Genomic DNA, 25,717 nt, shown 5'->3' on the forward strand with positions numbered 1-25,717 from the left:
AAAAAGAAGTGGAAGCGGTATGATGAAGAGCGAGTTTTATCTTCGAAATAATATACATATAATTTATGAATAAACAGATATAACAGTTTTATTAATATTTTTAATTTTATTAATATTTTTAATTTATTTTGTATAATTCACATTTTTCTCAAAATAATATATTAAACCTTGATATATTATTAACGAATGATCAATATTTCATCAGAACTTGAATTATTTAATACAAAATATGTTATGCATAACACTTATAATCATAAATTAAATAAGTAGGTTACATTTTTAACCTAATTGTCTTTCACTGTAACGAATAATTTACATGGATATATGCATATACAGCACATATTAATTATATTTTAATACATAAAAATACATGAAACTGGATTTTAAAGACTCATATATATATATATATATATATATATATATATATATATATATATATATATATATATATATAATGATGACTATATCTAAAATTTATGACTAAATAGAGATAAACAGTTTTATCACTATTTGCATCATGTATAATGCACACTTATTAAATATATAGAAAATAAATAAATAAATAAATAAATTTTAAAAATATATCTTGATATATTCTTAACAAATGTTAAATAGTTTATCAGAATTCGATTTATATAATAAAATATTATGGTGTACATAATGCTTACTATCAATAATTTTATAAATAATTAATCATAAGTTATTGAGAATTAATTTTAAATTTTGATTGGTCATCCTTTTATCGATGTCTCTTGACGGGAGTGTGAAATGCTCTTCCACGCATTCCACTCCAACTAAGTATCACAATTATTTATCGTGGAAAATCAAGTAATTCACAGCTAGAATAAAATGAAATTGCTTGTTGTTTTAAATTCGTTGTTTCCCATATCCAATATTTTTTGTACGCACACAATACTGTTCTGAAATAAACACATATATTTACCAAATAAATGTTCCTATCTTCTTTTAATGCTATTGAAAATGTCTTGACGAGCAGTCACTATTGACGGGATGTTATTATCTAAGGGCATAAATTTACACATTACATTTATTTCGCAAGTCTATATAAAAGAGCTTCAGTACGATAAAGTACGTTATCATCTCTGCAAATGATGTGTAACTCTTCAAGGGACGTCATTTCATCTGATGATTTCAAAAGTATGTCCAGGGCGTCCATTAATGCAGAGCAACACAAGTCCATGTTCAGATAGACGGAATCTGCAATATATATTTATCTTTCGTCATGAAAGTAATAATACAGTAAATATAGAAAATAACTGCCTAACTTCCAACCTTTCTGTGAATCTACATACATACAGACATACTTAGATCATAAATATATGCATACCTACCTACCACCATTGATACATCCATTAATGCATACATGCGGCATGTTGGGTAGACTTAGGAAACGATATGGTATCGGTTCGAATGCATACTATAATTTTCTAATGGAATTATACGACATTGCTATATTTAATTCAAAATATGTTTGTCTTTGTTATTACATTACGTTGTACTGTATTTCTCCATTGAAATGAAGGTTAAATGGATATAAAATTAAAAAAGACGGCACGCTTAATACTAAAATGGGCCAAAGTCTGAAATGTAGCATGCTCAGAAGGAATACAACGGCTGTAAACATTTTTATTATATGAAGGGTCGGTAAAATGTATCATATGAAACAAAGTTCATAACTCGATAAACTGCAATTTCACGTCAGCAGTTCATTAGATACTACTGTATTTTCAGTGATGTTATGCATCATTTCAATGGGAATAAACTTTTGTTTCAACGAGAAACCACACATATGCATTTGTTTGAATTGCATGACGTTGAGAACAAGAGCATATAATTATTTTTTCTGTGAATACAGCATTTTATTTCGACACAATAGTGTCGCTAAATTTCATCCGAATGAAGAACTTCAAGCGTGTCTGCAGATTCCAATCTAAGCGTAAACCTCGTGGTGATCCATATAGTCCAACTCTATTTATAGAAAGCTACTCGGAGATTTCTTACCAATTGGAATACTGTTGATTTCCTGACGTCATAACTCAATCTACATTTTCGTCAATTGGATATTGTCTCAACGTTGCATGCTTTATAAGTAAATGAAATCTAAGTCCATCGATGGAAACTGACGAGAATCGACTGAGATGCTTACAATTTCTGCCTTGGAAATCAGAAATCTAAAAAATATACGTTATCCAGATCAACCGCAATTCTATCCGACCTAAGAACAATTCGCACGATTCTCAAATTTTTACTCTTAAAGTTTTAATGGTCTAACACATGGAGTTGTGTGGTGAGTCGATCACAATAAACTCTTATTTATATTCAAATTACATAAATGACTAGAAATCACCAAATGAAGAAGCGACTATCATTACGCAGGCGACGCTGCTATGTAAAACTGCAACTTCTCCAGTTAAAACCTTTGTCTCCTGTTCTACGTTTGTGTGAGAAGCCATGCATTAATCAATTATTAAAATCGCTATATTAATTACGAAACATTGTTTCGTGTGTGTGGCCTATTTTAGTACGACGTTTGATTCACTTACATGTGGAATACACTTTGTAACACATTTTTTGTTCATGGGTAGTAAGTGTTATTTCATAATTGCTTATGTTTGAAAAGTATAGAAAACGGCTATTATTCCCCACAAACTTTCCTTTTGTGACCAGGACAGTGATATTTTGAAAAGTGCCTATTTTCAATGCGAAATAAAAGGGGCTAATTTGCGTCTTTTCGTTCAGATAAAGTCAGAAAATCACATATGAATACAAAATTAATATGTATTTATACTAAAGTAATACAAAAGTGACCTCAAAATATTTGCAAGTGAGTAGTTTTTCGAGATGTACGATTATACTGTAAATCACTTTCACGGATCAGCCCCAAATGTAGTATCCCATCATGTCCTCGTTATTCTATCCTTGGTAGCAGCGTTCAAAGTCCAGTATATCCTGGTGGAAGAGTTCGCCTTACTCCTCCGAATACGCTTCCATGTTTTCCTTGAATTTATCAAGATGAGCATCAAGGATATGGACTTTGAGGGAAATCATGCAGCCCATTGTACCATAGTTCTTCACCAGAGTCTCAACCAGCTCCACATATTGTTCTGCCTTGTTTTTGCCCAGGAAGCCCAGAACCACTGCGACAAAGCTGTCCAAGGCCGCTTTCTCCTTACTATTGAGCTTCGTGGGGAATTCATTGCACTCAAGGATCTTCATTATCTGTAGTCCGACAAAGACATCGGCTTTCACCTTTGCCTCATATGTCTTAGTGAAGACGTCCTGAAGGTACTTGAAGACTGCCGACTCCTTATCTAGAGCTCTGACTGATTGTTTCATAAGGCCCTATTGGACGTGCAGTGGTGGAATCAGCACCTTTTGGGTGTCCACCAGTGCCTCTCACTTGACGTTGTTCTTATCCACAGAGAACTCGGTCCGCTGTTGCCAGTCCTGCCTGTGGTAGTACGCCTTGGTGTCCCTGCTGTCCCGAAGGCAAATCTAACAGGGAAACATGGTAAAACCGCCTTGGAGACCCACCAGGAATGCTAAAATTATGAGGTCTCCGATGACCTCCCAGCCGTACTCATCATACTACAAGGCATCCAGCAGGGTCTTGATGTTGTTGTAATCCTCTTTGAGGTGCATCGAGTGAGCCAGGGCAAGAGACGGGTAGCTTTTCTCATTATGGAGCAACACGGCTTTGAAGCTCCTGGATGAGCTGTCAATGAAGATGCACCACTCTTTCTAGTTAAATGCGAATCCGATTGCCTCGAATAGAACTGGTCACATTGTGCCAGAAGCAGATCCCATCTTGACGGGTGAAGAAGCTGGAAAAATCTTGGTGACACATCCTCTGATCTGCGACTTGCACACTTTCATCCAACGAGTTCCTCTTCTTTAGCCTAGACGTGAAAAGCTAAGCATTGGACTTGGTGAGACCAAGATCTCAGGTCAAGTCGTTGAGGTCTTTTTGGTTGGGGTAGTATGGGTTTCTGTCCTCAGCTCCACCTCTGAAAGTGTCATCTTTCTCGCTCTCTGACTTCCTGCCCTTTTCTAAAGAATACTGCTCTCTCTCCAGAGGAGTGGGTATGGGGAGCTCATGGCAGTGTGGCACCGGGGCAATGGATGAAGGAAGGTCCGGATACGTGAAAGCAGGTGAATATTTGCCTGTCCAACGTTTGGAAGGGTCCACCATGCAGAAATAGCAGGTGCTTGAGTGGTCACTGGTTTCTTCCCAAATTCTTGGGATAGCGAACTTCATGACTTTCTTTCCCCCTCTGTACCATCCTTCGAAAATATCTTTATTTCACCCGTGACTAATGTGTAATAGATTCTCGCAACATTTTACATATATGATATATTTGTTCTATAACATTTGAAATTATTTTTGTTACAATTTTAAAGGTTTTAACGAATTTTATGACCTAAAACTCCGAGCAACAATTGTCGATCTTACCTTCCTGAGTATTTTTGCCGTGCTCGCAGGCGAAATGAATTACCCAGGGTTTGTCTTTATCTTCAAATGGCATGCTGACATATGCCTTGTAGGCCTCCACATCTTAACAGATGCTTCCACGGAGGACCGTGTTTCGCTCTTGATAAACTGGCCGCAGATATAGCAAAAATGTGTCTGCCCGATGCTTGCATCCTCTTGATACCATCGCAGAAAAATGCAGATATGTATTCACTTAGGCAGCTGGAACTAAACTACACTGGTGGGCTTAAGGCCACTGTATTTATACTATTTACATTACTGGAATGTTCTTGAAAGTCCAAGAAGTTACTCCAAGTTTACTCAGCACTGAAGCTATCTGGAATGTTCTGGAAAATAAGTAAATTTCAAAATATCACTATTTTAGTCACAAAAGCATAGTTTGTTGGGAATACTAGCCATTTTCTATACTTTTGAGGCATAATCAATTAGGAAATGGCACTTACTGCCAAGGAACAAATAAAAAATGTTACACGGTGATATCATCCTGCATCGATAATCTACTTTGACACATCATGTACATTCATCATTTGTCTTCTTTCTGATTACAAATTCAGTTTGGCCTATTAGTTATGTATATGGTGACTTTAATATGTACGTCGTACAAATATGGCATCATAGTAAACTTGCTGATCTATACGCATATAGCTTACCAAGTCCAAGAACACTTAATGCTACTACAGTCTTCCCTTGTTCTAATGCCGTTTGAAAAGCGTTTGTGTAACAGGCAATAAGCTTTTCTCTGTAACGATCCTCTCTCCCGAAAGGCAATTTTTTCTTGCTTGGAATAATACAATGAAGAACAAGATGAGTGGATAAGTCGCCAGCAACTGTTTCTGCAACGTGTCCTCCCTGTGTAGTAAAATATTGCAAAAGCGAATTATTTAAGTCGAAGCCGTTTTCTGTTTTAATTTCTTTGTTTGATAATGGTGTTAATGTTGCTACTCTTGTTTCAGGTGTTGTCTTTTAAGATCCGTTACAACGAATAAATTGTAACTGTCACTTTTACAGCTGTAATATAAATACCGTATACAAAAGTATCTAATGTTAGCGAGAATATATGTACAATACATTTTACCTATGCATCAAAAGTACATAATATCAAGGAAAATAACACTACAACATAAATCCCGTATGCATCAAAAGTATGCAATATCAAGGAAAATAACACTACAACATAAATCCCGTATACATCAAAAGTATGTAATATCAAGGAAAATAACACTACAACATAAATCCCGTATGCATCAAAAGTATACAGTATCAAGGAAAATAACACTACAACATAAATCCCGTATGCATCAAAAGTATGCAATATCAAGGAAAATAACACTACAACAAATTCCGTATGCATCAAAAGTATACAATATCAAGGAAAATAACACTACAACATAAATCCCGTATGCATCAAAAGTATGCAATATCAAGGAAAATAACACTACAACATAAATCCTGTATACATCAAAAGTATGTAATATCAAGGAAAATAACACTACAACATAAATCCCGTATGCATCAAAAGTATGCAATATCAAGGAAAATAACACTACAACATAAATCCCGTATGCATCAAAAGTATACAATATCAAGGAAAATAACACTACAACATAAATCCCGTATGCATCAAAAGTATGCAATATCAAGGAAAATAACATTACAACAAATCCCGTATACATCAAAAGTATGCAATATCAAGGAAAATAACACTACAACATAAATCCCGTATACATCAAAAGTATCTAATATCAAGGAAAATAACACTACAACATAAATCCTTACATACATCAAAAGTATGTAATATCAAGGAAAATAACACTACAACATAAATCCTGTATACATCAAAAGTATGCAATATCAAGGAAAATAACACTACAACATAAATCCCATATACATCAAAAGTATGCAATATCAAGGAAAATAACACTACAACATAAATCCCATATACATCAAAAGTATGCAATATCAAGGAAAATAACAGTCGTCTTGCAGATATTAAATATGCATTTAAGTCGTCGATTTATTTTGTCAAAGTATGAAATGAAATAGAAAACAATTGCAAGATATATTCCTAAAGTTGCAGAAACATCATTGGTTCTACGTGAATAATAAGTCATATATAAATCAAAAAAATTCAACGCTATATCAATATCTGTGAACATAGACTGGGAGAGGATTGGTTGTAACAATGATTATAGTTAATTCTCCAGTGTTTTTAGCAGAAAGAAAAACGTGTTAAGCAGACATAGATTCAAATGATATGCTTTAGACGTTTAGTTACGTTGATATTTTACACAATCATGAATTTCGCTTTTTAGGCCTGAATATGCGGAATCTTTGGATACTTTTTCAAGAAGTAGTATGAAAAGTTGATGGTGCTATAGACTCCTCTAATCTTGTACAATATTTGCATTCTAGTCATGTAATAGGGGATCCTAGTGTGCTATTATGGGTTTCTAGTGAGGCAGATGGGGATCCTAGTGAGACAATAGGGGATTATAGTGAGGCGATAGAGAATTTTAGTGAAGCAACTGGGGATTATATTGAGGCAATAAGGGGTTCTAGTGATGCAATATGGGATCCTAGTGAGACAATAGGGGATTATGGTGAGACGATAGGGGAGATAGTGAGGCAATAAGGGGTTCTAGTGAAGGGATAAGGGACTCTAGTGAGGCAATATGTATTCATACAGTACCAGCATACAATAAATATAAAAGTAAATAATTGCTATTGAGATAAACGTAGAGGTATTTTATGAATCCAGTTTTTATCTGAATATCACTTGACCCATGAGACCTCACTACATGCCATAGATTGTAGTCTGCTTGGATGGAACTGATAAATATATGCAGTAGGTACCTGTGGAAAACGTAGCAAAGTGCTCCCTGACATTCATAGGTCGTTATACTATGCACTGATCTTTATAGACATCCAGGTAGGCCTTTGTTAGCTAATATTTTCTAGAATGTATAAAGTACGTAGATCAACAAACACAAAATATTTGTGAAAATATCGGCTTGATAACTGTGCTAAGACACAGTTAATGCAAACCATTGTAAAAGTTACAACAAATAACTAAAGAATCGGACAACAACTTGACTTCAGCAATGTAAATTTCGTTTATAAAAAGTGAATAAAAACACACCTTGTATCTTCCTGTCCGACAAAGAACTTGCAGCTTCTGTCTGTAGGCAAACCCTGCTTGATGTGCAATTTTTTCTGCGTCACTTCCGCTTGGAGTAAGATCTTTATTTACAGCGCATATTATACTGCCTTCTCTGAATATGCTAATATCTCCTTTGTATGCCTTCACCTGGAATCCTTCTCGAATATTGTGAGATTTTATTCCCAAATCCTTTTCTAATTCATTGCTGATTTGATCTGCTGCACTTCTGTACCCATTGCTAAACGCGGGTTTGAAATCTTTGGAAACGGAAGTGAGGATGGTTGCAGAAATATCGACGAAGTATATCTGAAGATTTGTTACCTTCTTTAACCGGCAGTACTCGTCTATTTTTATCAAAGCACATGCATAAACAAGACAGCAGAGTCTTGCCGGAATACCGCAGCTTCCTGAAATATCATTTTGAAAGTTTTAGTTTACAGAATGTACCACAGGGTACTCATTTCTCTTTGTTAGTTGCAAGCGCAGCATTGTTGGGTGGATTTTAAGATTTAAGAATAAGGAATCGCTAATCTGGATATACATATTCATACCAATTGTCTGGGGAGATGAGTATTTTATAGCATATCCAATTATGTTTCAAACCAATCAATTAAAGTATATCACGTGCAAAATTATGTCACGTGAATTGAATGCGGAATCAAAACTGGTTGAATCTATATACAGCTCTAATAGATAGATCAACATTAAATACAAATAACTTGTAAGGGACACAACTCTGCAACTTTCCTCTTGCATGATAAGAAATCATTGCTACGTGTATCATAAGTGTTGGACAAACAAAGAGAAGAGAGAAAGAGTTACCAATTACCGTTTGCTTCGTATGCATTGCTAATATGTTATTTTCAGACAAAGCTGTCGTTTGATACTCAGTAATTAACTAAATGCCCTTTATATCCATATATTGTAAAACAGTAAATTTAGGATCTGCATGTTGAGCCATTACAAATTTTACCCTAACCGAGACAACACTGTCGAAGACACTGCCAGGAACGTGACTGCCATCCATTCGTCGTTACCAACGTACGGTATAAAAAAAAACATACCGTATTGTAACCCTTCCTTGGATACCACATTACACCCCAGTTAAACGTATTCACGCTAAGGTAGCCAACATTCAGTGTCCACCAGTTTTATTTCCTATAATTTTTCGTAGCTACTTCATATGTAATTGGATATTGTGACTTGTTATGATCTTCGGTGTAAGTCCTGGTTATTTATTAAACGTACCGCCAAGTCGTAATGCATATGTAGATACATATCTTTAGAATATCAATAGTTTAAATAAACCCTGAAAGAGATTATACAACTACATTTCCATCATAACATCCTTGACGATTAAGCATAGATACTGACTAATGTATCGTGGATACTTACTAATGTATCGTGGATACTGACTAATGTATCGTGGATGCTGACTAATGTATCGTGGACACTGACTAATGTATCGTGGACATGATAAGTGACAGGTATTGTTTTTTTTACAAATTTCGTCAGCGTTTTAGGAAGTCAACTGGAATCAGATCGCAATAATTATTTCCGGTTTAGTACCCACGAATGTAGTAGGCCTACCCGTCTATTTTTAAAGTATTTTTTCATGTCTACTTTTTGCGGTGATACAAGGGTTAGATTTAAGCATTCTTGGTATGGATTTAAAGATTTCTTTAGAATATGAGCTTATGGTGGGTTAGTCTGTGTGTGATTCGGCGACAGTGCACGGTGGGTTTTAAGGCCTTAGTGATGATCCGGAAGTTTAATATGTGTTCAATTGCAGGTTGTTTTGTTTACAGTCTGGACTCTCAAAGAAATACCTTTGAACCCATGACAAGAACTTTATCCTGAAGCATCCTTGAATGTAGTTTATATTAAAATATGATTTGTATTGATTGTTACACAGTGTAAAGTTCAGTACTGAGAAATAAACTCTATAATATATAGCAAAATTAATAGTTTTCTGAGTCCATCTATTATTAATATAATCAAAATCAGATGGTATCATAAATTAATTTTTGGACAACGTGTGTATATCAAAAGTAATCGCATTTTGTTCTGACTCATGCATCTCCTAGCTGTAAAAAAATATTGAATTTTGTAATACAAAACAAAGCTATTAAAACAAACCTCACCAGACCCAATGGCAGGAAGTGCAACGGATGTCAGAGACTTACGAACGCAACGCTTAAAACAATTAATGAGTGCTGCTTGCAGTTTATACAAGCACTCCATTTTTCCAGTACGATTCTTGTAATTTCTCCAAACCGGTGTCACAATGTGTATGATATGTCTTATTTCTCTCAAGGCACCGCCATTTGTAAACAAAACTGTTCCTGGTTCCTGGTCACGTCCTCCTGTTTTTCTCTTGAGATCAGAAATTACACTCTTGCCAGCAGCGTTCAATACATCCTTGGCCAATCCACCCGAGAAATCCAATTTTCTATTCTCAGATATTACAATCGCTTGTACTCTGCATTCAGATATTCGCCTACGGAGGAATTTGACGGATATGTTCCGAGTGGAGCAGAGATGTACATAGCCATGGTCCCATTCAGTACCTTGATAATAATAATAAGAAGAAGAATAGAAGACGAGTAGATTTAAAATATTTTCCAAACCACGGCTCATTCACCGTTCGACCCATAAAAAATTGTGATAATTTGTCATCGAATGATATACATACTTATAGGAGGAGGTATGGTATGCATTCACATTGGTGCGAGAAGAGATGCACTCATTAAGGAGGTGCACATTAGACTAGAGTCATACTAGATCAATTCATTCTTGTATGTCTACGTCCACCAGTTATACCGACACAATAAGACTGCAAAAAATGACATCCAAAATCAGGTGTTTATCTCCAAATGACTTCATTCACAAGATCAAAACACGCAATTGTTTTTATGAAAACGTGTTGGAAATGCATATATACATACATAACGTTTGAAGTAGAAATATCAATCACCTTTGTTATTTTTTAAAAAAACAACCTATTTACTTTTGCGTAGATAATTATACAGATGATAGAAATTGCATTCCTTGCAGTATTTTATCAATGCTTATAAATGTGTTTGCTGTTCTTGGATTGTTTTTAATTCTCTAAGTGGTTAGAACGTCCAACTCGGATGCGGAAAGTCGCGGGTTCGAACCCCATACAAATGTCACCAGCAGCTGCCGCGCTTGACGCTCAGCATTACAAGATGAGTGTTAGGAATGGTCGGCCTGGTGTAAGGATAATGTGACTGTATTCCTATATTTGTGCTTCAATATGTTTTATATACATTCTGCAATGTGCTAACAAAGTGTTCGTTTTGCATACGTTCAATCAATGAAGCTACGCTATGTCATTTTCTGGGGGTTATTTTTGCTAGATAAGTTAATAAAACAAGATTATCGCAAGAAATTAAAGATCAACACGTACACATAGCTGAGAGTATATGCAATAAACAAGACAAGAACCTGGAAAAGGGATTTACGCGTTTGATAAAACGCAGCGAAATATATATATATATATATATATATATATATATATATATATATATATATATATGTGTGTGTGTGTGTGTGTGTGTGTGTGTGTGTGTGTGTGCCTGACTGAACTGTAATGCTTGACGTGTTTATTGTTGAGTCGATTGCGAAAGCGACTTTTTGTAAGTATTCGTTGGGAAGTTGATAATTTTGCCAAAATATCAGGAAATAAATTACACTTTTTCTGTATTGACACACTTTTTCATGTAAGACTACGCTCGTATGATTCAAATACAGTACATATTTTACTCTGGCATATTTTTGCACACTGGCGATCGGATATCTTTACATTAGAATACACCTTACTTGGTGGTTATTCAAACTTAAATGACCCTATTACATAGATGACCTGAAACACCTTTAAATATCTATCGCTCAGCGATCGGACATTGTTCAACTCTAACAATTAGTGGACTCAAATATAGGTGTGCTAAATCTGTGTCATGAATATATGTGCTACATATGACACATAATGCTAATAGGGAACAAAGAAGACGATATTTCGTTTGGTTTGTACCTCAACAGTTACTAAACATTGTAGGTAAAAGTCCAAACATAAACTTCAGCGAAAACTTTTAGCTGGTATGAATACCTTGTTTGCACTGCTGCAATTACAATTAGGAAAAATATGCAATCAATTACCAATAAAAAAGGTAATTTAATTTCTTTTATTTTCTCAAACTTTAAGCAGAAAGTGACCTGGTCGAAAACGTTTAAAGCTCTTTTGACCAGACCCCAGTACATGTACATGACACAAATGCATCAGTGACTTTGCACCTTAACCGTCATCTATTCGAATCCTAATGATCACTGATGTTACGGACGAGCAACCTCATTTGACAAGTGCAAAATAGAATGTGAATATTTTGGAATATTTTTGAAGCAAAACAAAATTTAATTGGGTCAGATTTCAACACGAATTTAATTTAATTTTAATTTCATAGACGTCTTATGTACTTCATGTCAATTATGTACTCCTGCAACATCAAACTTCAACCTATAAGTTACTTTGCATCGACAGACATTTTAAATGAGTGACTTAAATCTGGAGTATGGTCCTCATGAAGTTTCTCTGGCTAATGCACGTAGTCTTCATAGTCAACGAATTGGTCAGAGGTTCATCAGTTATGGAAACATTTGAACAATCTTTCCAATAGTATCCAGATATAAGCATAATTCACATAAGTTGCTTTCTACTGATAGGTACAGTAAATTCAGAGAGAGCGAGAGAGAGAGACATGACCCCGTAACCTCTATAGGTTTAATCTGACCATACCCCGCGATGCATGGTAAAAGAAAAAAATCTGCCGAAATTAATAGTCAGATTTGTATCACTTGGTCGAACAATGATTTTCCCAATGGTTTGCTAATTATCTTTCCAGTCATCGTTGCAGCTGATGACGTCATCGACGTAAGCGAATACTGGAAAATTGAAGGTGAACCTTTCGAAACAAACGGCAACATTTTTTAATTACTATAGTCCATCTGGAATTACAAATGCCGAAATTTCCGTTGATATTTTTGCAAGTGACACTTGACAGAATCCTTTCAAAATGTCAAGCTTGGCGGTATATTTTGCACTGCCTATCTTGTCAGTGCAGTCATCGATTCTTAGCGTTCTAAATGAATGGTGTAATGACACTGTTCATCTGTTTATAGTCATTACACATATGGAAAGTATTATCTGATTTCGACACAAGAGTGCTCCAGTTCCTTTTACTTGATTATATGAAATCGTTATCTAACAAATAGTGAATTTCATTTTACAAACATTCCTGTTTGAGATGGTTCATTGTGTACGGGTGTTGTTTCACAGGTGTGGAATTTACAATTTCAATGTCATGATAAATTTTATTTGTTCTTGTATGAATATCTAGAAACAAGTGTTCAAGTTCACATAATAGCTGTTTCTGTTCACTCTTTTCTTCTGGATGCAGAGGCAAACGTGTCTGGTTCAGATTATTCATTATTTCTGAATTCCAATGATTTGTTACTCGAACGTCACTTAAATAGGATTGCATGCCATCCGTTAAATCCTCACAGTGTGGGACACGTACAAGCAAATTAATTGAATGATTAACATGGCTATCTCTATCAACAGATTCATTTAACATAGTTTCATGGAAAAATTAGTTATGTGTCCTCCCAGAGAACCTAACGATACAATTTATGTAACCCACTCTCTGTTGAACTGTATGTGGACCATGACACTTAAACTGAATAGGATTTTGAGATATGGGCAAGAGAGCCGGAATTTTATCATCAGATTGTAAACTCCTTTATGTTGTATTTCTCTCGTACCTTAATTTATTTTTTTCTGGTTATACTGAGATTAGTTCTTGCTATATTAGATGCCTTTGACAACTTTTATTTGAAACTACAGACATAGTCAAGAAAATAAATCTTTGAATTTTTGTTGGGTGAAGTTACTTTATTAATAACTTCAGTGGTCACTTTTAATTTTCGGGCAATAAAAATGATACAAGATCTTATGATACTTCTGACCGACTCCTAAATGACTAGCCGAATGAATTTCATGAGCCAGACTGAGATTGTCGATTGTCACTATGACCTGGGTGCACCAATTTAATAGCTCTCTGATCAATCATCCCCAGCAGGTACCTCATGTGGTCTCCATTTTATCATAAGGATCCCATTTGTCACAAGATAACACTTGAGCTTCTGGTTTGCTAAAACCCCTCTGAAACAAAAATGACATCGCTGGATCTTGCTCCTGTTCAATGACGACGTATTTGTTTCGTCACCCGGACTAAAATACTAGGAATGAATATTATCATTAACCACTTGATTAACCTCGTCCATCTTTGTGTCAACTATCCAAGAGATACCTCTGCATATTGCATTATTCAATGCCCAATCAATAGGACCAACGCAAAAGCGCACAGAAATAGTTAATTGTATCAACAATCAGAATATCGACGTCTTATTTCTGACAGAAATATGGCTGAAAACATCAGGCAATGAGCCCAAATGCGCGAGTCTAACACCCACCGATTACTCCATCAAGTCGTTCCCCCGCCACACTTGCGGAGGTAGAATTCATGTCATCACAAAGAATTCCATGATCAAACGTCTTAACCACACCACAACTTTCAATTTCTACCACACATCGTTTGAACTAGTCCAAACCACTCTTACACAGGAATAAAGGTCAGTTCATTTCTTCTGCCTATACCGCCCTCCTCCTAGTAGAAAAAAAAAAAACAAGTTGACTGAATCTCTCTTTTTGGAGCATTTTCCGAATCTCCTGGAGTATGGAAATTCGATAGATGGCAACCTGATTATTCATGGGGATTTCAACTTTCATTTTGACTGTCCAGGAAACCCAAACACATAAAAACTCATAGATTCCATTAATGTTTTCAGCCTCAAAAAGTCAGATAACCAACCCACCGATAAACATGGTCACATTTTAGACTGGATTCTTCATAGACCTGATGATAATATTCTACGTTCCTCCCGAGTATCCCACGAACTTGCATCAGATCACCTCTGCATTATATGCCATCTTGACGTATCAGTCCCTAACCCTCCATCTTTATTTGCTTCAAAGAGTAGCCTTCGTATGATAAATAGCACCAAACTAATGCATGCCTTCCAAGCCAACCTAACAACTTGCCTACCTCCTAGAGCAGAACAACTCGATAACTGCCTCCGTTCATTGGTCGACAAACATGCCCCAGCCATCAAGTGCAGAGTATCAATTCAAAAGTGTTATCCATGGTATAGCAGTGTTAAGAACCAGCTTCGCACTGTTACAAGAGACCGCCGTAAAGCTGAAAAGCTTTGACTTTCCACGAGACTTACTATTCATAAGCAAATCTATGAGGCCGCTAAGAAGAAAGTCACAGACATAATCCATTCAGCGAAGTCAGCCCACAGCAGTACTAAGGTCATGGAATGTTCCAGCTGCAAAGAGCTCTTTAAGGTTACTAACAAGCAAATATCAAGGAACAAATGTACACCACTTCCAACTACATTCTCTCTAGTCGACCTTCCGGACCTGTTTGCAAATTTCTTCTGTGACAAAGTACAAACCATTAGAGATAAGCTTGACTACACAATTTCAATTGATTCGTCGTCACTATACAGTTGGGACACAGAATTTCTGCGGCATTTGAACCTGCCAATATGGATATAGGACGTAGAATCGTGATGACGAGTGCACCAAAGTCATGTGAACTTGATCCAATTCCAACAGCAATGCTGCTTAAGTGCTTTGATCCAGTATGGGCTTCACTAACCGATTTGTTTAATACCTCTCTCTCATCCGAGGAATTCCCATCATTTTTCAAAACTGCCATTGTAAAGCCTCTGTTGAAGAAACCAACACTCGACCATAACGATTTAAAGAAATACCTCCCAGTTTCAATTCTCCCATTCATATAAAAAATCTTAGAAAAGGTTGTTCTATCCCAGCTTGTATCTCATCTAAATTCAAACAGTCTTTTTAGTAATGTACAATCTGCATATCGCCCTTGCCACATTACTGAAACTACTCTTCTACAAGTAGTTAATGACATTCTCTCTGCTTTGGATAGCGGAAAGATTACAGTCCTCACCCTCCTTGGTTTGTATGTAACATTTGACACAATGGACCATGATATATTATTTCACCGTCTCCAGCATGTATTTGGCATTCGTTACACAGCCTTACTGTGGTTCAAGTCCTACTTGGTCAACAGGACACAAATTGTATCTGCAAATGGAATACACTCCAGCCCAGTTAATCTATGTTGTGGTGTTCAGCAGGGGTCTGTTCTTGGACCTGTTATCTTCATTCTTTACACTCAGCCGCTCTCAAGTGTCATAGATCATGATCCAGTGTCTCACCAAATGTACGCTGACTACACCCAAATATACAAATCTAGCCGCCCAACTGAAGTTGATGCTACCATCCAAGGTGTAGAGAGGTGCATTTCTGATGTGAAATCATAGATGACATGTAACAAGCTGAAGATGAATGATGATAAAACTGAAGCCATTCTGATCACAGCACAAAGACTTTCTCATTCACATCCTTTACCTCAAACAATAAATATCAGTAACACCAACATTAAATTCACACAGTCAGTACGAAACCTGGGTGTCACTCTGAACTGTACTCTCACATTGCACCAACATGTCATGAACATATGCAAGGATGCATATCTTGAGCTGAGACGCATCAGCTCCACTCGCAAATATCTTTCAGTTGATGCCACTGAAACACTTGTATTTCATTAGTACTTTCAAGACTGGACTATTGTAATTCAATTTTGTCTCGTTCATCTCAATCTCTACTTCAGAAATTTCAAAAAGTTCAAACCACAGCTGCTCGGATCATACTTAGAGTACCACAATCGGAGTACACCTCCTCGCTGCTACACTGGCTATCCATCTGATCCAGAATCAAACACAAAATGTGTTCTCTGTGCTACGTTTCACTGACGGACTCCAGTTCAACATACCTCTCCGACCTCACCCATATGTACACACCAGCAAGATACTTACGCTCCTCTTCTGACAATCGTATACTCATTATTCCCACTACGAAGACGAAGTCATATGGACAACTTTCCTTTGCATACCAGGGCCCAGCAGCGTGGAATGAATTACCCACTGAACTTAGACAAAAAGACATAGTGTTCCCATTCAAGAGTGTTCTTAAAACTCACTTATTTCGACTGCAAGAACAAACTTAAAGACCTAATAATGTTCCCGACCTTAAATATTTTCAGCATGTTTTTTACATTTAATTTTGTGGTGATTTTTGTTATAATGTCATTATATGTTTTTATGTTATAGGTATTATCTAATGTTGTAAAGATTAGGCGCTATACGAAGTCCTCATTATTATTATTTGTTATTATTGATTGTTTACTAAGAGGAGCTAAAGAGCGTCATCAAAAGAATGACAAATGCATAATAAGTCAGCAAATTGAATAACGTCCTGATCAATATTCTGAAGAGCGCCATTTGCCATATCTCTATTAAGTAAACCAGCAGGGTATGAATCATTGATTTCAAATTCAATGGAATCAGTTTTCTAAGCAAGGTTTTTCAGTTACAAGCAGATCAATCACATATTACCAACTAGGTCATTGCCATGTTTTATGTATATTTAATTTAATTATTTGTCTGTTAGATTTAAATTGTTTTAATTTTTTCCCACTACATGATACTGTAATGTAATTTTGTCTACTGGATCTGATATTATCCAAAATAGAATTCAGTTCTGAGTGATTTTTTTAAATTTAATAATAAATGATGCATTGTATCTTTTCGCTGACCTTGTTTCACAATCAATGACAGTTTTGGTAAGCTACTTTTTCATTTTTTAAAATTTATTCTCAGAGTAAGAATCAATAAGTTGAACCAAGGCCACAGCTGGTCGACGGGATATTTGTCATGCAACAAGCTTCTATTATTTCCAGAAGGTTGAACTCTTGACCCCCATCCGGGTATTTGTTATGCGTTGTAGTTAGTTTTATAGCTTAGGTTATGATAAGAACTCTAACAGTTGTGCCATAACACTTGAGATGTCAAGTTGTTTTATGTTGTGTCCAGTTTGGTTCGGCTTTTATTTTCTTCAAATTTTTTAAATTCAAGTGATTAATTTTCCTGGAAATACAAAAGTGCTCTGATAATTGTTAGAGAAAGACATTCCTTGGAAATTGACAGAATTAAAAACTGGAATAATATTTTTTCTGATTCAACAAGAGACTTTTGACAGTAGCTAACGAGCAGGAAACATATATTTATTCTAAATTCTACGGAGAGTCAATACCTAGGTTATACAACGCTATAGTATAACTACTATGGTCTGGTTCGAGTTAGCTATTCGCCCTCCACCTTGGATTTAATCGTGATTTGAATTCTGATTCACTTAAAACTTTTCATTGATATGACTTGTGTTTTTTCAATTCTTGGTGGGTTTGGACTTAATTCGCAATATCGTAAGTTCTTTTTTGTATTTTCCACTTAGTATTTTAGGAACATAAATTATTTGTATAATTTTACAAAGCTTGTTGTCTTCACTCATTTCCGGTACTTATTTCAAGAGCATAGAGTCGTACACATTTAATAAATGAATACCCGCTATGGTCAAAGGACGTCACTGCCCCGACATTGACTGGTCGTGAGACTAAGCGTGATGATAAATTAATGAAATGTAAAATACCATAAATAACGGCGCACAATCCTTCCTGAACAAGAATACTTTCAGAAGAAGAAGAATTCCCAGAAAAATGCAAAGTACTTGATAACAAAAAGACTCAGAGAAGCTCGTGTGTCCCTTAATATTTCAATAGGTATACGCTTAGCAGAATCAACAACAGGCAATACAGAAACCTTTCGACGTGAATGGTTTATAATTGCCCATAATCAACTCAGACTGGTGTTTGTTTGACCCAGCAAATGTATTGCTTTCATTACATGGCCGTCACCTTGATCTCTTAGAGCTAAGAGCATCTGGAATAGCTGTCTTTATTATATTGCTTTTTGTCATCCTTTAGCAATCAGAAAAAGGTCCCTTTTCTTGATACAGTTAGTGGTAGTCTAACATCATATATGTATTGCTGTAAAATATCATTCCTATGAATAGGATAACTACTGTTTACCACTTTAAGCAAACAACACAACTATTATTCTTCTCATTATAATATTTAAATACATTTAAATCATTACCCCTTTCAGGATATTTTGAAACACGTGCTTTTGTATATACAGCTTGTAAATACTGAGATAGAAAGGTGTATTTACCTGAACTGTGTTTAGTCTCCACGAAGTCACTGGATTTATGATAATCTAATATAAGAAAGAAATTATTGTAAAATATATTTTCTTTGACAGGGTAATTTTATTAAGATAATTTAAGGAAAAATTATGCTACTCTTCGTAATATTGATTAAAACACATTTAAATACTACAACTTTCGCCCCAAAATGATTTCTGTGTTCAACAAAAATATTGTATTGAGTAGATTCTGTAACTGTTAGTACCATTGTTAGCTTCAGATGACTATATAATTTTCAAAACAAACATTACCGATAATATTAACCCGTACCAAACATTACCGATAATAATAAACCATACCAAAACTTCACATCATTTTATTTATACTAGCATGCACTGGAAATTCAGATATTGTCTTGTTCATAACATTTACGGGTTTAACTTGACAGTATCCCGCAAGAGGTCAGACAAATGAAACACAAGCACGGCATAGCGCACTTTGACTTAAATCAACTGTCACATTTTCAGATTTCCATCACTGGATCCGTCAAGGAATTTCCAAATGGTTTCCAAGAGATCTATCCAGGGATTGTTGTAGCTGATGGCGTTATATAGACTAGACGATATCATGTTCATTAAACGCTGGATTGTTGGCATCACTTTTTACTGATAAGTCCATTGGTGGTGCAAATGCAGAAATTTCGTTTGATCTTCCGTGAATGAAATTTGCCCGAATCATTTAAAAGGTTAAACGTTGAAGCATTTTTGCAATCACAATTGTTTCATAGCAGCCAACTATTTTTTCTATTTGAAATGAATACATCTGGGTGAGAATAATGTTTTTTCTATAGTCAGTACAATGGCCGAATGAATTGTCTGGCCTAGGCACGCAAGAATGCATGATGAACTCAAGATAATTTTACTTGGTGCTATAAAATCGTTATAGGATTAAATGATCATGGTTGGGTATTTATCGATGTATACATTTTACCTAATCACTCACAAAGTAAATAAAGTCCGAATTACACATCGATAAATACCCAGCCGCGATGATGTAATACTTGTAATCCAATTTACTTCCGTTCTGTCACCAGATCAGCAGATTTCATTAGTAGAGCGTTAACTTTTATGTAGATCGAAGCTTTCTTGCATTAGCCTTTTAAATGCGACAAACTACATACCCCAATCTTCACTAGACATGAGCTGTCGATTCGTTATACAATAATATAAGGCAGCGTGTCATAGCGGGTCTTGCAAGTGATATATTGCTAAAATCATTATTTTAATATAAAAAATGTTTGATTCTGTTTAAAACAGGGTGTTATTTTTTTCTAAAATTACGCTTGCGTATGGCAGGTGTTGTTAAAACATCCGTTGGTACTTTCAGTGTATTTCGATCTTTCCAAAACAAAATCGTGTTCATTTTAGTGATATCACTTGTTTGACATATGACCCCTCCCTTTAATAAGCGCTGCTGGAACATGTTTGCCGAAGCGAAATGCAATAATTTCCAAAGATTGGGTTGTAAATCGTGCTATATGCCTTCTTCGAGATAAGGTCAATTGTTAGAGTGATACAGTTCTGTTCAATTACATTGTCAGAGTGCAAACAGTTCTGTGCAATTACATTGTTAGAGTGCATACAGTTCTATGCAATTACATTGTTAGAGTGCATACAGGTCTGTGCAATTACATTGTTAGAGTGCATACAGTTCTGTGCAATTACATTGTTAGAGTGCATACAGGTCTGTGCAATTACATTGTTAGAGTGCATACAGTTCTGTGCAATTACATTGTTAGAGTGCATACAGGTCTGTGCAATTACATTGTTAGAGTGATACAGTTCTGTGCAATTACATTGTTAGAGTGCATACAGGTCTGTGCAATTACATTGTTTCAACTTCTAATGGTCGACTTTAATCTGGAGTTTGTAAAATTTAATCGGAAATCACAGGAGTGGATGGGTGGGGGACTGTTGTTGTTATTATTAGGGTGTAAGGCGTAAATATATATAAAACTTCACATCGAATGACCTGGAAACTGGGAACCAGTCCGCAGAATTTAACTATGTGTAATAAAATCCAGACCACGTGACTATTTGCATCCCAAACAAATTGTAGAAAACCCGGTCAATTCATAGATACTGGAATTATTATTCGCTAAGTATTGAATTTCGTTTTATAAACATTCCTTGTTGAGAGGATTCATCCTGCAATGGTGCTGTTTAAAGGGTGTAGAATCAACAACCTCATTTCCGTGATAAATCGTATTTCTTCCTGTTAGAATATCAGGAAACAAATACTCATATTTACATTATATTTGCTTAGTTCACTCTTTCCTTGTGTTTAACACGTGAAAATTCATGGTGCAGATTATTTAATATTCCCAAATGCCGAAGAGTAGTGAAACCAATGTCAACTCTGTTAGAGTTTATTCCATCGTTTACAGCCTCACATAGTGGTATAAGTACAACCAATTGATTGAATAATTAACAGAGCCATCTCTACCAAACAAATCCTTTAACAGAAAGTATATGATCCTTTACTTTAAAAGTAGATAATTATGGTTCGCTGACCTTATATATCAAGAAAATGTTATTGGAGATTTGCTGGATTTAACACTGCTATTGAATATAAGCGTGTTTCAGTTTTAGTGATTTCGGAATAATTATTCACACGCTTGAATTTTCATCATTTGAAACTACTTCCTTTTGATAATATAATAATCAATTTCAAACCTGTTTTATATTAAGAGAGCAGAACGCACTCTACCTGAACTGTATTCGGAATCCTGGACGTCAGAGTCTTTCTGGCAGATTAAAATATAAGAAAACCTTACATATATAGGATAGAACCTTCCCAATATTTGAAGCTAACAATTATACATTACTGTATGTAGCTTTATATCATTTAAGAAAATGTAAATCCCTCCAAAATGTTTCTGTATTCAGCGATAAAACCGTGCAAAGTATATTTTGTGGCTATTTTGTGTTCCGTTCAATGCGTTATATCTGTTTATATTTCCCAAACATCTATCCAGCTCTTTTATCTTCATTGTTTTCGGGGAAGATGGAGTCTTTATATATGTATCGTTGAGATTGTATGTATGTATGTATGTGTGTGTGTGTGTGTGTGTGTGTGTGTGTGTGTGTGTGTGTGTATATGTGTGTGTGTGTGTGTGTGTGTGTGCGGTGGTTGGATATAAGTATAATTAGGTATGCAGATACGTAGGTAATTTGTGTAGGTATAATGATTAGTTTGATATAATTTATAACCCGTCTCGTGTATACTTTCAGACCTATACATACCTTCCTCGTCGCTTGGACTATAGCTCTCTGCTTCTGCCATCGACGATGACAATCACTTCAGACTAGGACCCACTGATACTGTCATGGACTGTGTAAACAACATAGTTAAATAGTTTCGATGAATACGACTGGACCTAGGAACAACAACATGGACATTACAAATTGGAATGAACATGATAGATCGTTGAATATACATGATTGTTATTTGGGATCTCTTTTCTAACTAAAATTAATATTGTTAGCGAAGCTTTTTAAACAATCATTTTATTAATCTGGCCATGTATATTCGTGCGTACATAAATTGTAATATAGAGTCAACCTTAAGTAAACGATGAGTGTTGGAAAGATATGAAGATCTGGTTTATTCTTTATTAATTCATCTTTATTTTAACAGTTATGGTTTTGAATCTTTATGTCCCAGTCTCTGCATTCATAATTACATCATGTTCCTTTTATGTCGACATTTGTTTGCCATTTGACCCGATAACCCTCTCAGGGTTTATAAGAGCATTGACCAACCCACATAATAAAATGAATATTCTTGCTATATCGGAGATGAATGTTAAGGTAGTACCTGGATATAATGGCTTATTAAGGAATGCGATATGTAAACCTTCTACCGATCAATCATTAAAGACAATATTACAGCACTATCAGGCGCCAACACTGGTCTAAATTGTGTCGTTCCTCATCGCATATAATCAATCAGACAATATATATTGTGTTACGAATCTAGGCTCTTACAAAAAGTAACAGAAAAGAGTAAAGACAACAAGCTTTGTAAAATGTAACAAATAATTTATTTCCCTAGAATATCATTTGAAAATTGAGCAAAAAGAACTTACGGTTTTACAAAATGAAATCCAAAAATCCAAGAATTAAAAATAATATAAGTCCTAGTAATAAAAAGTCATGAATGAAACTGAGTTCGAATCCCGATAAGATCCTAAATGAAAATGATGACGTCTTTTGTATCCTACAAAGTGCTCTTATGTCAACAGTTTCTTGTTAAATCAAAGAAAATATTATTCCAGTTTTAAATTCCGTACAAATTTCAGTGAATGTCTTTGTCCAAGAATTTTGTAAGAGCGCGTAAGTGTTTCAAAGGAACAGGATCACTTGAATTCAAAATTATTTGAAGAAAAATATATAATTAGCCAAAATGATCACAACATAAAACAACTTGACTTTTCAAATGTTAAGGCACGACTCACTAAATTCTTATCATAATATGATTTATAAGACTAAATAAAATGCAAACAAATGCTCGAATGGGGGGGGGGGGGAGTTCCTTTTAAAAGAAAGAATGTGGGCGAGGGGTTCCTTTTAAAAGAAAGAATGGAAGTTAGTTACATGATAATTATCACATCGTCCGGGTATGGTCTTGATTTAACTTAATAATTCTTAATCTGAGAAAGGCTAAAAAACAAAATTTAAAAAAAAATTGTTAACCAAAACGGTCAGTGGTTCTGAATCAAGGTAAGAAACTAGATACAGTGCTTCTATTATTAGTTGTTTATCAATTAAGTAAAAAAGAATCTGGTCAAATATGATTGAATTTAATTCTGAAAAGAAATCAAGTCCAGTAAACAATATTATTTTATAATAACATGTAATGGAATAAAAAAATTAAAACTAACAAACAAATAATTAAATTACATATACATAACAATTGTATACGTGTTGCGAAATAGATTCTAAAATGGCGAGAGAAAATAGCTGCACAATATATTTTGCCTGACTTAACCCTCATTAAAAAATATTTCTTCAACTGAATTTCCATGAGCATGCAATTTTGTGACCCAACTACCTTATGCAGATTTTGAACGTAAACAGTCTCTAGCAACGGTGTTACAGTGGTAATATAACATACATTTACTAACTAGGTACATTGACTAGAACTTTGAAAAGCAACTTTGTACTTGAATGGCCATTTCCTTGTAAGTACTTAGTTCGAATAAAATTATGACATAATACTACAACAAAATGCCATAGTCATATGAATCCACTTGGTGCTATGATCTGAGATACGTCACATTGTGTAATATGAATCCACTTTGTGCTATGATCTGAAATACGTCACATTGTGTATACAATGTTATGGTTGGACTCTATAACGTTTTCTGTCACTTTTGTTTAAAACATTTCACACGATGTCTTTTTGCAACTCAGAGCTGATCGTAGAAGGAGATAAAGGTAGAACAAGTGAACAAAACATAAATTAGGTCAAAAGTTTACTTCCAATATCGTCAAATGTTTCGGTAATCAACTAACTCCAATTTAAGCCAATCAATCCAGAACCAATCCCTTTTTCTCAGGACCATATTAACACAAAACAAAATCTCCCGATCGAATCCCAACAACTGCATATGATACTATAAAACCATCGACATCACTGAGATAAAATGCTGTTAACAATATCAAAAAAAGATCGTGAAAGTTGTACTATTATAAATTTAATCACAATCAAAAGTACCGAATCTCAAATTGTTTTCTTAGGTTGCATCTCGAGCCTTAACTTTGCCCTCTAAATGATTCCAAGATGCACAATTTAATATCTCAATAAATGTATACTGTATATTAACCGAAAGAAAGAATTTAAAAAAAGCACTTAGCCAATGATCCAAGAACGGAAAATGGTGGTGTATTATGCTTTGGGACTTGAGCCATGCCAAATTAGATACATTTTCAATGCTGTTACAAACAATCACTTGAAATCATGAATATTCCTGCTCGATTCTGGTACCAGGCTGGTGGTGGTTGCTGTCTACCATCAGTCAGGTACCAGAATCGATCTCCATTTATGACATGCGCTCTTCTATTTCGTGCGTACAAAGTTAAATTCCTTACCTGTAAACAGCGCTATCAGATAATAATTAGTCTGAATAAGGAAGACGATGTCAACTCACCAACTGCCTGGTCGATAGCAGCAAAACTTACTGAGACTGTGCAGCCTGGCTATGTTAAGACAAGTCTCAAGCGGTCTTTGTTGGGAAATTAAATTCTCCAAACCTTTCATATTCACAAACCTTATCTCCAACACTTCAAAAAAATTCCTTCTAGACAAAATTGGGCCATAAATTCACACGTAACAAGCACCCAATCCACTCAAGAACCCTTGATATTACCAGCATGTAGATGAATTAATGCCGAGGAAGGATTTTCTTGTCTACATGTTGACTTATCTCATAAAATAATACCATGTATATATAAAGACTATGTTGCAGCCATGAGGTGTACTTAATTCCCAAATTAAATTTAACTAGGCAGTGACAGGAGGACAGCATTACTCGTTCTATTCCAGTTGTTCTGGCTATGAATCTAACCTAGATAATGAAGAGATGACATTTATTGCGTACGTCATAGCGGAAGCTCGACGAAGTTAACATTGGTGTCCATGTGTGTGAGCGTGCACCGAAGTCCGTACGTCCGTACACACCTTAGAATTACTGTAATGTTTA

The 25,717-nt window shown here is 35.3% G+C and overlaps 1 protein-coding gene across 3 annotated transcripts; it reads right to left on the reverse strand.

The window, feature by feature from the left end:
• Positions 1–512: 512 nt before the first annotated feature.
• LOC149791211 (protein mono-ADP-ribosyltransferase PARP14-like) lies at positions 513–25,229 on the reverse strand. Of its 3 annotated transcripts, XM_089969680.1 has the most exons (8): positions 25,166–25,229; positions 22,257–22,344; positions 18,978–19,022; positions 9,818–10,243; positions 7,653–8,080; positions 5,164–5,362; positions 4,475–4,839; positions 1,084–1,218 (listed from the first exon to the last, which is right to left on the reverse strand). In XM_089969680.1, the coding sequence occupies exons 2-7, from the start codon at positions 22,294–22,296 to the stop codon at positions 4,826–4,828; spliced, it is 1,152 nt and encodes a 383-aa protein (XP_089825806.1). In that variant the 5' UTR covers positions 22,297–22,344; positions 25,166–25,229; the 3' UTR covers positions 1,084–1,218; positions 4,475–4,825. The 3 variants fall into 3 exon arrangements, with proteins under 3 accessions (XP_089825804.1, XP_089825805.1, XP_089825806.1); XM_089969678.1 differs by lacking the exon at positions 4,475–4,839 and having other exon boundaries at positions 513–1,218; XM_089969679.1 differs by lacking the exon at positions 4,475–4,839 and having other exon boundaries at positions 513–1,218; positions 25,107–25,167.
• Between the last annotated feature and the right edge of the window lie 488 nt (positions 25,230–25,717).

The sequence above is a fragment of the Sinohyriopsis cumingii genome, chromosome 9, assembly GCF_028554795.1.
Source record: "Sinohyriopsis cumingii isolate HCF-2022 chromosome 9, ASM2855479v2, whole genome shotgun sequence".
Lineage (NCBI taxonomy): Eukaryota > Metazoa > Mollusca > Bivalvia > Unionida > Unionidae > Sinohyriopsis > Sinohyriopsis cumingii.

Coding starts and splice junctions, on each gene's coding strand:
- LOC149791211 (XM_089969678.1), bottom strand. CDS start 22,296: ATGGCAGAAGCAGAGAGCTATAGTCCAAGCGACGAGGAAG. Junction 19,023..22,256: donor TAGTCCAAGCGACGAGGAAG/GTATGTATAGGT, acceptor TTCTTATATTAG/ATTATCATAAATCCAGTGAC. Junction 5,363..7,652: donor GTCGGACAGGAAGATACAAG/GTGTGTTTTTAT, acceptor TTTACTACACAG/GGAGGACACGTTGCAGAAAC.